Source organism: Carica papaya, chromosome 4, assembly GCF_054855325.1.
Source record: "Carica papaya isolate Zhongbai chromosome 4, ASM5485532v1, whole genome shotgun sequence".
NCBI classification, from domain to species: domain Eukaryota; kingdom Viridiplantae; phylum Streptophyta; class Magnoliopsida; order Brassicales; family Caricaceae; genus Carica; species Carica papaya.
In genome coordinates, this window is record NC_142312.1 from 20,490,855 (window position 1) to 20,508,051 (window position 17,197).

General features: G+C 36.5%; 1 protein-coding gene across 2 annotated transcripts; it reads left to right on the forward strand.

Moving 5' to 3' along the window:
• Positions 1–6,490: 6,490 nt before the first annotated feature.
• On the forward strand, positions 6,491–17,152 carry LOC110810844 (RAD3-like DNA-binding helicase protein). 2 transcript variants are annotated; one of them, XM_022037140.2, is made up of 9 exons: positions 6,491–6,910; positions 7,246–7,881; positions 7,959–8,047; positions 13,826–14,179; positions 14,518–14,820; positions 14,924–15,169; positions 15,280–15,501; positions 15,752–16,310; positions 16,718–17,152. In XM_022037140.2, exons 1-9 carry the CDS (start codon positions 6,790–6,792, stop codon positions 16,942–16,944), a joined length of 2,757 nt encoding a protein of 918 aa, XP_021892832.2. In that variant the 5' UTR covers positions 6,491–6,789; the 3' UTR covers positions 16,945–17,152. The 2 variants fall into 2 exon arrangements, with proteins under 2 accessions (XP_021892832.2, XP_088074218.1); XM_088218092.1 differs by having other exon boundaries at positions 6,771–6,910; positions 7,186–7,881.
• Positions 17,153–17,197: the final 45 nt, after the last annotated feature.

Below are 17,197 nucleotides of genomic sequence, written 5' to 3' on the forward strand. Positions count from 1 at the left end.
CCCCTTCGTCGTCCTTCTGCGAAACTAGCTCGAGAACAAGGTCTTCCTGATATGAAATGATTAAATAAGGAATGAGCTACACTAGCCCAGTAAAGACATCACGATATCTCACCGTCACGGAGGTAAAGGTGGGTAGAAAACACAAAAAGACCAATGGAGCATAATTTACAACAAAACCTTTTATCAATAATAAAACCTTTACCATTCACTTACCCCGGTGAAATTCATAAGTCAATATACGAAAACAATAACATCATCATCATCATGAAATCATATATAAACTGTATAACGTAACACTTATCAAGCCTTTCGTAATGCAATCGTTACACAACATATTTTTCCTCTTTTACCAGCCCAGTAGTATCCATGGGGATCCATAGGGGTCCCGCTACCCGTTAACCCTTAACACTTGAAATCATATTCCAGGGCCGTCCCCATACCCCGTCCGGTATGGACGCCAAAACTATAAACCTCATTACCCCGTCCGGTATGAGGGTGAAACGGGCCGTCCCCATACCCCGTCCGGTATGGGCGCCAAAACACATAAGATCTCCATACCCCGTCCGGTATGGGAGACCACAATCCCGGTAGGGTTCCCTACGGACCCGGTCCGTCCACCATCTCCCAGGATATCTAGTCAGACTGACCACATTATGCAATTACCCATTTACATAATCTTTCATTCTCTTTTTCCCTCAGTCAGCATTATCAATACACATACAAATAAGCAAGACGATAATTCATGCCAAACAGATAACATACAGTATCAATATCTCAATCATTCAATCCATAATCAGTAAAATAGTAAAATAGGCACACGAAACTATAAAATGAAAACATCAAACCTCATGCTGCATTTAAAACTGTAAAACAGGCCAAATAACAGTTAACCGACAAACACACTAGACTCGGGCTCCATTAGCGACCTTAAACAATTTCACACATTCGTTGATTCATGAAATACCGTTTTATCATTTATTGAACTTTAATACCGTGATAGGAAATAGGGTGAGGGGTCCTTACTCGTTTCGGGGTCCGAACACGGCTTCACAGTGCGCTTGCAGGCTGTCCCTAATTTTTCCTGAATTTTTTTCGAGGAACTGAAACGCACTACTGGTACCTGCACGTGTTTCAAAAAATCTCAAATTAGGCCCAGGGCCCCTTTCGGCCAATATCGCAACTCCGGCACGGCGGCTCCGCCATGCTCCGGCGACGGCGCCGCCGCAAGCGGCGGCGGTTTGCCTCGGGTTGGCCGTTTTCGGCCACACTCGCATTGGTTCCTGCGATAAAACAACCCTACGGCCCTCGGGGGGCCGAAAATTTACGGAAAACCGAAGCTTACCGTCGGTGGTGCTCTCGGGTGCGGCGGCTCTTCGGTGAAGTTCGTGTTTTGGTGATTCGGCTCCGATCAACCTGTAGAGAAAAGAATGGTGATCACGGTGATATAAAAATTGCATTAAACGGAGGCAGGGAAGGGCCTCATCGGAGGCAAAAATCGAGGAGGGGCGCGGCGGCGCCGCTGGCTTTCGGCCGTGTTTTTCGGCCGTTTGGCCAGGATTTTGGCTTCGATTTGGCCACTGGAGAAATCAACGTGGAAAAACGAGTCGGGGGTATGAAATTTACCTCGATCGGCGGTCAGAAATCTCCCCGGTGCGGCGGCGGGTGGCGGCGGTCGGCTCTGGTTCGTCTTCTCCGGCGAGGGCAGGCGGCTAGGGTTTTGTGGTATGGTGTGGGGGTTCTATTTATACCCTTTTGCCTTTTGATCTTAGCCGTCCATTTTGATTTAATCTGGGTCGTCCGTGCGATTAAATCTGGGTCGTCCGTGCGCGCGATTGATCTGGGTCGTCCGATCGTGCGCACGTGGATCGCCAACATGGCCCGTCCCGGATCGACGTGGTCTTGCCACGTGGCAGGTCCCGGTTGGCCGGGACTGCTGACTGGGTCTGCTGACGTGGCTGCTGACGTGGCCCCCTTTTTTTTTTTCTCTTCTTCTTTAATTTCCCGGGCGCTACAAAAATAATATTGAAAGTAAATGTAAAAATTATAATTTATTTTATTTATTAATTTAAATTTAAATAAAATTTATCTTTTAGAAGATTTAATTTATATTTATCTCTTAAATAATAATATATTAATTTTAAAAAATTTGAATTTGATGTAAATCTATTTAAAAACACTTTAAAGTGTTAATTTTGAAGTGAGTAAAGTCAATAAAAATTTAGTTTTTCTTTACATAAAAAAATCTCAACAACTAGTATCAGAGCTTTCTTGATCATGGGTTTGTGAGAAAAAAATATATATATGAAGAAAACAAGTGAGTTTCATACATCAAATATGGTCTCAAATACTTTTTCTTTGACTTCACCTCCCATTTTCACAGGGAAAAATTATTAATTATGGATTATAAAAAATACAAACATATCTACAATCCTTTAATTTGTGGAATGTGATTGAAAATGATGGTGAACTCCCACCATTGTCATCTCATCTAACTGCAGTTCAAATAAAAAATCATAATGAAGAAAAATTCAAGAAGTACAAAGTAAAAACTTTTTATACTATTCAATTTCTGAAGTGATTTTTACTAATATTATGACTTGTGAAACTCCAAAAGAAATATGAGATTTAATTAAAATTAAATATTTAGGTAACAACTAAATTAGATTAGTGCAAGTTTTGTGTAACACCCTAATTTTATTTTTATTATTATTATTGGAATTATTATAATTTTATTTTAATTTTTTTATTTGATTTATTTAAGTAATAATATAATTGTTTTAATTTAGTTTAATTTAATTTAATGAAAATAAAAATAATAATAATGATAAAAATGGGTAAAATTAGTTTTTAGGGTTTAATTGAAAACAATTTTGGGAAAAATGGGTGAAAATTCAGATTCTGTGGGTGTTTTTGAAAAAAAATCGGAAACTAGGGGGTCAAAACACAATTTAAAAAAATTGCACAACGTCAGCAGCCACGTCAGCTGTCCGGTCAGCAGCTCCGGCCAACCAGGACACGCCGCGTGGCAGAGACACTGACGCGGGAAGGCCACGCGGAACGGGCCACGTGGGCGATCCGCATGCTCGCGATCGGACGGCTGAGATCCGTTCTCGTGTGCACGGATTGCCCAGATCAAGCGCGCGCGCGGACGGCTCAGATTACACGCGTGCGGATGGTCCAGATTGAATCACGAACGGACAACCAAGATTACACGCGCGCGATGGACGACCCAGATTCATTTATAATTTAATCGCGATCTGACGATCTAGATTAAATCGTGATGGACGGCTCAGATTAAAAGAAGAATGTTATAAATAATCTTATCTACATCCAACCCCAAACCTTAGCCGCTAGAGCCCTCGCCGGAGAAGACAGCCCAACCACCAGAGGAACCGACCGCCGCCACCCACCGCAGCACCGGAGCACTTTCCGACCGCCAAATGAGGTAAACTTTCTCCCATTGGCTCGGATTTCGATGTCGAACCCCCTTGTGGCCAAATCAGAGCCAAACCACCGGCCAATTAGCCAGAAAACGCCGCCGAAGCCCAGCGGCGCCGCCACGGGTTTTCTCAGTTTTTGCCTCCAATAAGGCCCTTCCCGATTCCTGTTTGATGTAATTTTTATACCATTGTGACCACCGTCATTTCCTCTACAGGCTGACCGGAGCAAAATACCAAATTGCGACTCGCGCCGGAGGAGCTGTCGCACCCGAGAGCTCCGCCACCGGTAAGTCTCAGTTTTTTGAGTTTTTTTGGTCCACCGAGGGCCTTACGTGTGTTTTCTCGCAGGAACTGGTGCTAGTTTGGCTGAATTCGGCCGAAAACAGCCAACCCGAGGCGGATCACCGCTGCCTCGCTGGAGCACGACGGAGCCGCCGTGCCGGAATTTCGAAAGTGGCCGAGGAGGCCCTGGGTCTGATTTGGAGTTTTTTGGGAACATGTGTAAGTACCGGAAGTGTATTTCAGTTCCCATAAAAAAAATTCAGGGAATTTAGAGACTGCTTGTAGGTATAATGAAAAACTGATTTTAGACTTCGAATCAAGTAAGGATCTTTTACCCTATATCTTATCACGGCATTAAAGTCTAATAAATGATAAAACGGTATTTTATGAATTCATAGATATGTATAATTAATTAAGGTTGCTATGGAGTCCGAATCTGATATATTTTTCAGTCAGTTCTTGTTTGATTTATTTTACAGTCTAAATGCAGTATAGTATCTGATTTATTTATTTTGTGGTTTTGTATGCGTAATTCACTGTTTAATTTATTATGGTTTGATTATTGTAAACCCGATGTTATGTTTTCCTTGTTTGGTGTTCGTTACTAGTTTACCTATTCATGTTTGATTGGGTAATTGAGACTAAGAACAAATAGGACTGGGATTGAGTTAATAAATGGATATATTAATAGCCTCACTAGACATCTTGGGAGATGGTGGACGGACCGGGTCCATAGGGAACTCTACCTGACACGTTGTCTCTCATACTGGATGGGGTATGGAGACTTTAAATGTTTTAGCGCTCATACCGGACGAGGTATGGAGATAGCCCGCTTCACCCTCATACTAGACGGGGTATTGAGGTTTATTATTTTAGCGCCCATATCGGACGAGGTATGAGGACGGCCCTGAAATTAAGTTGTTAACATGAATGGTTCACGTGTGGCGGGAACCCCTATGGATCCCCATGGATACTGGTAGGCTGGTAAAAGAGAAAATTTGTTGTCTGATGATTGAGATATTAAAAGTATGACATGTGTTATGTTACAGAGTGCGTATGATTTTATGATATTATAATGTTATTATTTTCATAAGTTTTTTTCATGAATCTCACCAAGGTAAGTGGATAGTAAAAGAGTTTTATTATTGATAAATGAAATTATTATAAATTATGCTCCATTGGTCGTTTTTGTTTTCTACCAACCTTTACTTCTGTAACAATGAGATAGTGTGACATCTAATTTGGGTTAGTGTAGCTCATTTTTTACTTAACCATTTCAGATCAAGAGGACTTGGTTCTCGAGCCCGTTGGTTAGGAAGACGGCGAGTAGATACCTAAAAGATTTTATAGTTTTTCTTATAGTATTCATTTATAGTATTTACTTTAGTTAGTTTATTCTTTCATACATTTAATACGTTTTGGTTATTGTGTAAGGGATGTTAAACATAATATTTTATTTCGCTTCCGCACTTATAATTTTTATATATACGATCCTTTTAAATTTTCGGAGCCGTTACATTTTGAATATTAAGAGAGAATTTGATATTCAAAGGATAAAGGAATTAAAAGGAATCAAGAAATCAAGAAGTATATTAATAAGCTCATGACAATTGTTAACAAAATTAGATTATTTGGTAAAGAGTTTTCTGATAGTAGAATTGTTGAAAAGATTCTTGTGAGCTTACTAGAAAAGTTTGAGTTAAAAAGTTTATCACTTAAATATTTTAAGGATCTCTAAAAAATTACAGTTGCATAATTAATTAATGCATTGTAAGCTGTGGAGCAAAGAAAATCAATGAGAGATGAAAAAATAATTGAGGGAGTTTTCAAAGCCACAATGTCAAACAAGTCTTCATCAACATTAAAGAGAATAAAATTTTCACCATGCGGAGTATATAAGAAAAACAATCATAATAAAAAAAATAATTGATATAAAGGTAAATCACAATATTTTTATTGTAAAAAATTTGTGCAAATACAAAAAAATTGCATATTGAAAAATGAACAAACAAATATTGTTAAAAAAGAATAAACTCTTTTTTAAACTTTGGAGAGAAGTACTCCAAAGAGTTTTAATGAGAAATGTATTAAATAATTGAAAATTGATGAGAAATGTATCAATAATCAAAAGCTTGTGAGAAATGTATCAACAATTGAAGAGAAATATTTCAAAATATAAAAATCAAATAAGAAATATTGGAGAGAAGAGTTCCAACAAAATAAATTTAGTGATTATAATTTTTACATTAAGAGAGAGTGTTGAAGATAAATGTAAAAATTATAATTTATTTTATTTATTAATTTAAATTCAAATAAGATTTAATTTTAATTAGATTTAGAATATACTTATTTTTTAAAAATTATGTTATTAGTGAAAATTTATATTTTAGAAAATTTGATTTATATTTATTTTTTAAATAATAGTAGATTATTTTTTAAAAATTTGAATTTGATGTAAACTTATTTAAAAACATAAAAATTTATGTTTTCTTTACTTGAAAAAATTCGAACAAATAGACTCTATACGAGTGAGTTCTAGTTGAATTATTTTTGTTTCTCACGTTGGAATTAGTCAAGTTCAGGTTTGAAAATAAACAAATTATTTAAACTTAACGTATAAAAAAATATTATATGTATTTTATTTTAATTAAAAATATAAAATATATATCTAAAATATAGGATGATACATACTTTAATTTTAATAAAAACTATAAAGTATACATATTGAAATAGGATAGATTTGAAGTTCTTCAATTTATCATTGAATCAGGTTTAGATTTCGTAAAATTTGTTTGGATCTGATATATGGCTGTTCCTAATTGAGGCGGTGCTGACAATTCGTGGATTGAACATGTGATTCCATGTAGCCAAACAATCCGTCTTAGCACGACAAGACCCAAACCCCCACGACTCCTTCCTTATTTTTGGTTTTCGCGGGAAAAACCTCAGCTAAGGAAAGAACGAAAAAGCTTCGGAGAAAAGCCGAAAAGCTCTGTACACCTTTTTCTTAACAACACTACTGTTCAGTACAGCACCAGAACTGAGGCTTATTTTGATTTTCGATAAAATGGAAAACTTGAAGTTTCCTGCATTTCCGTACAAGCCATACACAATCCAGGTTGACTTCATGAATGCGCTTTATCGTTTTCTGGAAAACGGCGGCGTCTCCATGCTTGAAAGCCCAACTGGTACCTACCTCCCTTTGTTTCTCTGTCGTTTACTCATTTTTATTAAATTGATAGATGCTTTGGGGCTTTCTTTTTTTTTTTTGGGGATTGGGTTGTAAATATTTGTTTGTTTCGTTAGAAAGTTGAAGGAAAAGGAAATGTACAATTTGAGGCTGTGATTAGTTTTAGATCTGAAATTTAAAGGTTTAGAGCCTTTTGTCTTGATATGTTCTCTTCTTAAATGAATAATAGGCTTTGATAATTCTAACTTCTTTTCAACGTTTCTGTTCGATTAGGGACTGGTAAAACTCTGTTTTGATAATTCTAACTTCTTTTCAACGTTTCTGTTCGACTAGGGACTGGTAAAACTCTCAGTATTATATGCAGCGCTCTGCAATGGGTAGTGGACCGTAAGAAACGAGGGAAGTTAGACATGACGGACGAATCTGATAAAGTTATAGGAAATGATAATCAAATTGGTTCGGATGATGAACCGGATTGGATGAAAAACTTTGTCATAAACAAAGACGATCAAGCACTTGAGAGGAAAATCAAGAAGGAAAAGTTCAAATTTGGATTGAAAAAGCACGAGAAACAACAGAATCGTGAAAGTTTTAGGGTTTTATTCTCACGCGACCTTGGAGAGGAAGAGTTGCATGCAAAGAAGGAAAGTGAGGATTTGCAAAACAGAAATGATGAAGAGGAGTTGACTGATGAATTTCTGTTGGAAGAATATGAGAGTGAAGAAGAAGGGGCTCTTAGTGGTGGGAAGTCTAAGAGGAAGGCTGGTGGGGTTTCTGTTGGTTCATCCAGTGATGAGGAAGAGGAAGAAAATGGGTCTGATGAGGAGAAAGAAGGCTTGAAGGTTTACTTTTGTAGTCGAACACATTCACAGCTTTCACAGTTCATAATGGAGTTAAGAAAGACGTCTTTTACTAATGCAATAAAGGTTGTCTGTTTGGGCTCCCGAAAGAATCTCTGTATAAACAAAGGTATGATAAAGCTTGTCTTCAAATAATTCAGCTGATGACTTGTCTACACATGACACTTAGTAAGGTTTAAACTTCAGATGTTTTACGACTTGGTAACACAATTCACATTAACGAACGGTGCTTTGAGCTTCAAAAGAAGAAGAAAAATGCAATTTCCAAAATCAGGGTATAAGATACTTCTTTCTTCTGCACGGTTGATTCATCATGTCTTATCGTATTTCATTTACTTACCTTTTGCACTAATGATAGTTTTGCAGATTTTATCAGGTTTTAGGATTAAAAGTTGTATTATTTGTGGTAGAACCCTGGGATTGGGATCTAGTCAAGGGATGACTAAGTATGGAACCATTCAACAAGCTAAATGCTTGTTTGTTTAAATCGTGTCCTTGTCTCCATGTGGTGAAGTTATGACTCAGTTGACAAAAAGAAACCTTGATCTTCTTGTGATTGATCTTAGTTTATTATTTAATTGTTAGTGTGATTTTATTCATTATATTGTAGAGATATATATAGGAGAGGATAACAGTTAGTCCCCTACTAAAGAATGATTAAATCATTACCCAAGAATTTAATTGCTTTAGAGGAGAAGATGTTTGGTTCACCTTATAAGCTGGTCAATAGGACCTTATGAACTTTCGAACAATGTTTTAAATTTTTTTATGCATTTTGGAAAATACCAAAAAGCTTACAAGTTAGACAGCTTATGAGCGAATAATGTTTTAGAAACGTAGCATTCCTAATTTCTTTAGAGAACCTATAAACTCTCAAAAATAAAATAAAAAAACCTATCCAACAAAGATCTAAATTACCAGTTAACAATTTTAAAATTTCTAACCTATATCCCTAATATTCACATAATTTTTGTTTTCATTGTGGCTTATGTTCTCTTCATCATTTTTTGTTAATTTGTTTATTTCAGAAAAAAAATATTTTTGTTAATTTGCTTTTCAAACTAATTAAAGCAAATTATCTATATATTGTAATTTTTATTTAAGAATGAAATTGAAATAATCATTTAACGTAATTTTATTTTTTCGAATGAATTATATGTCTCACATTATTAGTAATCAAGGTGATAACTAAGTGTGAATATAAAATAAAAAAATAACTCTTGAAATAAAAATAATAATTTACATTTCAATTAGTTTAAAGTATGAATAAAATGATACAAGTACATTGTGGCAGCTTTATATGTTAGAATAGTGAAATTAATTTTTTCTCCAATTTAACAGAATTAACAGTTTATGAGTTACATCTTCACTAAACACAAAAGTAACTCTTATAGTTTATGTGCTTATGTTAGACAAACATTTCAACAACTTATTCATGAGAAAACTACATAAACTTATAACATTGTTAAAAACCTTAAAAGTCATGCACAAAAGAAGTGCATCAAAATGAAGAAGTCCATTTGAATTTTTAGATATACTCAAAAAATAAAATGGACTCATGATGTTGCAGATTCCTCTTTTTGTGTTAGAGGAACACTTCAAATTCCATAAGTTTCCTGATTCTTCATAATAGCAGAGTCAATTCTGTTCCCTAACAAGTTCAATACTCTTCCTTGAAATCTGGTCTTGGAATATACTGTAAGAAGGATAGAAAAGTACATTACAATTTATATAGTGAGTAAGTGTTGCTATGAATATGAGCTTGGTGGAAAATATGGAGACATGAAGAGCATTTTTTGATGCATGGGATGGTGTTGGCCGACTTTGTGTGTATGGACAGAATAAAAACCAGAAAATCATAGAACCAAAGAATAGAGAAGAGAGTAGAAGGACATGATCTGTCAAGCCTTTCAAACAGATTTTGATCAGGAACCAAAAAAACTTCCAAGCTCTCCCCACTGCAACTTCTGTCATTAGAAGCATAGGATCTGTCATGCCTTTCACACAGACCTTGATCAGGTTTGATATGATGCCTTTCACACAGAGTAGAAGGACATGATCTGTCAAGCCTTTCAAACAGATTTTGATCAGGAACAAAAAAAACTTCCAAGCTCTCCCCACTGCAACTTCTGTCATTAGAAGCATAGGATCTGTCATGCCTTTCACACAGACCTTGATCAGGTTTGATATGATGGCTATACCTACTATCAGTTAGTCGACTCAATGCTGGTGCTGGTCAAATAGCAGGTAGTCACATATAGCTTCTCTTCCTGCTGTTCTTTGTCTTCAGCAACTTGAGCCTTCTGTTCAGGGTTGCATCTTCATTTATACACTTTTCCCATATGTCCAAAAGCCTTTAAAAACCTGCGCTAGACTCCAGGGCCAACCAATTATATTTCTCCTAGTGTTTGGTTTTTTTGCAATTTGGACAATGTAGAAGTTTCTTCTTTTCTCCTTCCTTTCCCTTGCAGACTTCTTGGTTTCTCCTTCTCTCCACATGCTCTGCCTCCAGCAGTGTTTCCTTCAGTCATGCTTTTGTTTTTCACTAGAAAGTTCCTTCAACAGCCCCCTTTCTCTTCAAGGACCTACTTTGCTTGGTTGTTTGGAAAACATTCACCAAATATGTGAAAATCATCTTGGAAAACTCTTTCGGGTCTTCAAGGAAGGAGATTTTGGCTTCAAACCTCTCTGGAAGCACCTAGTCCACCACCTTTTTATCCGTTAGCTCCTCTCCAAGCAACATCACTTGTTTTACAGTTTTCATGCTTCCATTACTCTAGCCATGAACTCATTGTCGTTTAAGATTAACTCATCCTAAGGACTTCAAATTCTCTTCTTAGGTTGAATTATTTGCATTTGTTTGGTCTTCTACTTCCTTGGAACTCTTTCTTGATTTTGGCCTAGGCTCTGTGTCTGTTTTTACGAGATAATCTTCAAAAATATTGTTTTGGATACAGGCAGGTGAACAAAGGAAAGGGCCTTGTACTTCTTTTCCTATCTCCTTCCAAGGGGCTTTATTTGTGTCACATTTGGGCTTGCTCTTAAGGAGGGATGCTCATCAACTTCCATGACTTCCTATAGGTTAATCCTCCTTAAAAAGAGCTTCTATTCTTACTTCCTTGGAACTCTTCCTTGATTTGGCCTAAGCTTCTTTGTCCATTTTTAGGAGACAATCCTCACAAATATTGTTTTGGATACAGGCAGGTGATAAAGGAAAGGACCTTGTACTTCGTTGGCCATCTCCTTTGTTAGGGGCTTCATTTTTGTCACAGTTGGGTTTGCTCTTAAGTAGGGATCCTCATCAACTTCCACAACTTCCTATAGGTCAATCCCCTTAAAAAGAGCCTCCATTTTTTTGGCCTAAAACTGGTAACTTTCTCCATTGAAAGTTGGTGAAAGAACACTCCATGAACTGTTTGAGGCTGTACTTTCCAAGTTATGATGTTTGGTGGATTGGTTTTGGTGGTTTTGCAACATAAAAATATTCTTGTTTTTGGTCCTGCAAAGAGCTTATGAACTTTGGTACCACTTTTTGATTCTTAGCTCTATGTGCGTGTATGGACATAAACAGAAAATTGGAAAACATGCAAACGGAAAACAATGGAGAGAGTAGAAGGAGAAGAAAAATCTGAGGCTTGAATCTAATTCTTCTTCATTAGAAAATGTTTAAATGCATACATGCTGTCCATGACAACTAATGTTTTCTAAAGAACACAAAAATTTACCTAGTAAACTAAACTAAGCAACCTGAAATGACATAAATATAACGTAAAATGGCTTGTCCACTAATACAAGTTTCTCACAACACATTATTCTTTGGATTAAGACCTGAATTAAGGACAAAACTGCGTTGTCAACTCTTCAGCAGGCAGACTGATACGAGTATCTCCTAGACCAATTATGATATTGAGGGAACTATCTACAACAATTATCTTTCAATTTATTTGGCCAGGAGGTATAAGTGCTAAAATTTGGTGAAAAACGAGTCGTATGATCTGACTCTTGAATCAATAATCAACAGGTTCCTAATAGATTCATCTGAGACAGTTGGATTTTGCAAAATAATAAACTTACCTGAGAGTGCAGGAGAGCATGCACCACTAGGCTTCTCCAATGATTTTAGAAGCCCCCTTATTTTCTCAGTCTCCTCTTCATTAAACTGTTTGTCCTGAGATTTTCCTTGGTTCAGCTGATTTATGGTGAATTTGACTTGGTCTTGATTTTTCTACTTTCTCTTTGTTTACCTCACTGAATACTTCGTGAATTCCATTCAGTTTCTGATAGTTCTCTTCATGATGCCTTTGTTTTTTTTGCAATATGTACACTAGAGAGAACCCTTACTGTCCATTCTTGATCTTGACAAATTTGGCCGTCACATTCTTTTATATTGGCAGTCTTTCTGTTTTGTTACCATTGTTGAATCTTCTTAGACTTGGGATTCAAGCGTAGTCCCCCGGTGACTTTCGCTCTAATTAAAGAAATACTTTCATTTAGAGATGTACCTCTTCTTTAGATCCTAGCTTAATCAAAGTCAACACTAAGACGTGCAAATCTCTTAAACTCTATCTTTTCAGCATAACTCTTCAAAATTGTAGCATCTTCTGTTCACTTAGTTTCGATGCATTTATGATGGTCAAGTTCTTGCCATAGACTCTAATAGATTTGTGTAGGCCATAGTTTTCCTGTTCAGCAGCATTAGTTTTGACTTTGATCTCATACATTTGTGTTGCAACATGAGCCTTCAAATATGTATGTAGAACAAGCAACACCCATCAAAGATATGTAAGTTTTGCTAATATCAGGATTCATTGAGTTTCATAGCCATGACATGATTGTTGAACTACTATATCCCATGTGTCAAATTTTGGATCTCCTTCATTAGGTCCGTCTTTAGGAGGTGATGGAGTTTCCCTTTTCTCTTCAAATAGGTTGAAATAATTTGAGACTACTTGACATAATTTTTTCCATTCAATTTATATGTTATCGGAATATTTTGGAGACCCCTTACTGTTGATTGATAGAAACTTTTTTTTATCTGACTAGTGGTGTTGAAAACAGCGTCATCTTTCCTTTTTTAACATCTTCACCAGAATGGTGCATCAGGTCTCCTCTTACAAGGACCTGACAACAGAGGGGTCCAACAAGGATTCTGCTGATTAAGGTTGCTGACAGAGAATACAAGTCCAGCGAGCAAGCTAGCAATGAAGGATAGCATCAACTTTGCAATAATGAAGCCATGAGAAAAACAATAAAGAAAAAGAGATAATGCAGTAGGATGGGTTTTATCCTGCACGGGTATGTGCAAAAAGAGCAGGCATGCACTAGGATGGATGCATGCTGGAGCCACTTAAAAAAAAATCAAGGCTGCGCACTCCATTGGTCTTTTAAATAGAAAAACAAGAGTATAAATGGCTACGAAGACCGAAAGAAATCCTGAAACGAGAAAAAGGCTCTCATGCTTATGGATTTTAAAGAGAAACTGAATTTTTTATATATTGAGAACAACCATGTGCACGGTTATATATAGCTTTTACAAAGTGAAAGTAGGAAACTAATTATAGCAAATAAAATAAATAAAATAAAATCAAATATTCATATAGGTTGGATTCTCTAACGGTACTCCATAATTTTAGGAAGATTTATTCTCTTGTATTAAGATAGAAGATTGAGAAATTTTCCGAGATATGTAATAACCTGTTCTCAATAATTTCTTATTCGGACTGTGGCTGTGTGGTTGGTAATTCGTTCTCCTGCTTTCACTTTTCTTTTTGAGCACATACAAAGTTAACTTAGAAGTAAAAGCATTTAGTAATAGATATGCCCTTTGCTAATTTTTTTCTTTTAAATCTAAGCCTAACTGTTCCATTTTTTCAGATACGTTAGTTATAGTTAGAGACTTTCATACTGAATAGAATCTTATTTTCCTGGTTTCTGGTTCACACTTCATCTCCCCTGTCAGAAGCATTTTTACCTTTTCATGTTCAAAACAACATCCACAATATATGTTGCAGGAAATGGATGGTCTTTCTTGATATGGCAATATTTATTTATAGAATGTAGATGCAGAAGGAACAATTCGCCAATCCAAGGCTTCTTGTGGATGCCCAATGCTTAGGAAACATAAACTGCACAGACAATTCAAGAATAAGATTTCTCAACAAGGAGCAATGGACATTGAAGATCTTGTTTCACTTGGAAGAAATATAGGAACTTGCCCGTATTATGGCTCCCGAAGTATATTCCCAGTAGCTGACCTTGTAGTTCTTCCATATCAATCTCTTCTATCAAAATCATCACGTGAGTCACTTGGTCTGGATTTGAAGAATAATATTGTTATAATAGATGAAGCTCACAACCTGGCTGACTCTCTTACAAGAATGTACGATGCAAAAGTTACTTTGTCACAGGTAAACAAACTGTGACCTTTACATAGCCTAGAAATGCTACTTCCTTAGCAAGTTTTTTCTCATATTCTGACATGTTTTCTTTGTGTTTTTTATCTCCCAAAAATTTCTGACGTTGTTGGATGCTCCTTAAGTAGTGTTATAAACGCCTTTTAGTAACAAATGATTGACTCATAATAGATTGATTTGCAATCTACTTCCTTTTTTTTTCTTGAGATCCACTTTGAATTAGAAGCTTTATTTCCACTAACATGTTAACCCTTTTGATTTTGATATTTAGAGATGGTTGATGAAAATTGGAGATAATAGTTTTGTAATGGCTTTATATGTTCTTCTTTCAGTTGGAGAATGTACATCACAACATAGAGAAGTATTTTAGAAGATTTCGCTCCCTCTTGGGACCTGGAAATCGAAGATACATCCAAACTTTCATGTTCCTTACCAAGGCGTTCCTCCAAGTTCTACTCAATAACAATGATGCTGATTATCTAAATACTTGCCGAGAGACAGAAAAGACTCTTGGAGTCAAACCTACTTCTGACTTTTCTATGGCCATAAATGATTTTTTATTTTCTTTGAATATTGATAACATTAATTTTTTCAAATTGCTAGAGTATATAAGGGAAAGCAATATCATTCACAAGGTGATTTGAATGTCCCTATAGTTAATCATTTTTCTTTTATCATTTTCAACTTATTTTCTTCTGTAATACACATTTTTTGGTCACAGTGTAATTGTCTTACTAGGTCTGTGGATATGGAGATAAAATGGCTAGCTTGCAGAAAGAATTGATGGTTGATGCTGATGGGAAAAGTTCTGAGGAGGCAAGTACACTATCTAGTTTTCGAGCATTTGTGGATTTTTTGCTGTCATTGACAAATAATGATGGTGATGGACGGATAATAATTTCAAGGGCAAGATTGATGGCCTCTGAAAAACAAGCAGGATCCTTAAAATATGTAATGCTCACTGGACAGAAGATTTTTTCAGAGGTTAGCGCAAATCTTCTTCTAAGCTGTGTTTGGATCTCATAGCCTTGAAGGAAAGTAGATTTTATTGAAGATGACAAGAAATTCCATAAAAAATGAGTAGTCTCTTGCAGATAGTGGATCAAGCGCATGCAGTCATACTGGCAGGTGGTACTCTCCAACCAATAGAAGAGACAAGGGAGAGACTTTTTCCATGGTTACCATCAAATCAGGTGCAGTTCTTTTCATGTGGGCACATTATCCCTCCAGATAGCATAATGCCAGTTGCAGTTTCTCAAGGCCCATCTGGTCGGTGTTTTGATTTTAGTTACAGCTCAAGAAACTCGTCAACTATGGTGAGCTTTTATCTGTAATTCTTCATGCAAGATGTTACTTTCTTCTGCTATTCTAGTGATTGGCTTAAAGTTATTTCTGCATGTTATAATCCACCTAATGGAAACCTGTCTCGACATTGCCAAATTTTTCATATTTAGTGGACTGCTGGTACAAATACTATAGCAGAAACCAATTTTGTCTAGCAGTTCTATAACATTTTTGTATTGTCAGAATGATGGCTTATTTGTGCTGCCGGTCTAAAATCTGCAGATAGAGGAGCTAGGGCGCTTGATCTGCAATTTGGTGACGGTGGTTCCAGAAGGAATTGTTGTGTTCTTCTCCTCTTTTGAATATGAAGACCAGGTCTATGAAGGATGGAAGAATTCAGGCATCCTTGCAAGGATGTCAAAGAAGAAGTGTGTATTCAGGGAACCCAGAAGAAGCAAAGATGTAGAATCTGTTCTCACAAAATACAAGGAAAAAATAGATAAAATATGTAATGGAGAAAGAGGCGTAGTGGTTCAAAATGGCGCTATACTCCTAGCTGTAGTTGGTGGAAAGATATCAGAAGGCATCAACTTCAGCGATGGGATGGGTCGATGTATAGTCATGGTTGGACTGCCTTACCCAAACCCAGCTGACATTGAATTGTTAGAAAGGATTAAGCACATTGAAGGTATAGGGTATTCAAATTCAACTGAACTCTTAGTTACAGATGATTACCACAGTGGAGATGTTCATGACGGATTCAGCCTACTCAGAAGGTGCAGGCGACGAGGAAAAGAATATTATGAAAACCTTTGCATGAAAGCCGTAAATCAATCCATTGGTGAGTGTTAACTATGCTCATTATCTCAGAGAATTAGGTTCAATAGTTCTATCAAGACAAGCAATAACTCCACAGGCCCAGTTGTCATGATAGCAGTCATATTGAGTCAGTTATTGCCCTATCAAAAATTATTGCCCTTCTTAAACATTTGCATCAAATTTTATCTTTGTCCATGGAAGACGCAAGTGGGTACATTTAGGATGCCATAATATGTCCAACATCTGATACACGTGAACTCCATTATACTGGCCCCTTTGGCACTTTGACCAATTAATGGCCCGAGACAACACTGCATTTATGCATTTAGTTACTTCTCTTTGGTCCATTTTCCCTGCTTTCATTAGTGGCATCTAAGTGAGTTTATCATGAAATTGCTTTTGATGAATTCCATGATTCCCCTGCTTTAGGTAGAGCAATTCGGCACATAAATGATTATGCAGCAATTTTGTTGGTTGACTCTCGGTACGTGCAAGAATCATCAAAAAGAAGCTTCTCTCACCCAGTCAACAAGCTTCCACAGTGGATTAAAGATCGTCTTGTTTCTGCACCCATGAAATATGGTGAAGTCCATAGGCTTCTGTCACAATTTTTCCTATCAAAGAAGAGTGTGGTTTCACAGAGAGTAGAGAAATAAGTTAATTATAATGTATACATAAATCAACAGAGAAAATGTTCTCAAACGTTATGGGGAGTAGGCCAGAGATAGAAACTTTATGAGCAACCTTGTTAATCCGTATATCACTTCCCACTTGATATTCGTTAAAACGAGGCAAGTGCTTTTTCAGTCTTATTAAGTGAACCAGGGGAGGAAATTTTACCAAAGAAAATTTTGATTCCATTGACGAGTTTTGCTGTTAAATGGACTCTCCTTGTGCACATACAATGGT

Coding starts and splice junctions, on each gene's coding strand:
- LOC110810844 (XM_022037140.2), top strand. CDS start 6,790: ATGGAAAACTTGAAGTTTCCTGCATTTCCGTACAAGCCATACACAATC. Junction 8,048..13,825: donor ATGCAATTTCCAAAATCAGG/GTATAAGATACT, acceptor ATTTATTTATAG/AATGTAGATGCAGAAGGAAC. Junction 14,180..14,517: donor CAAAAGTTACTTTGTCACAG/GTAAACAAACTG, acceptor TTCTTCTTTCAG/TTGGAGAATGTACATCACAA.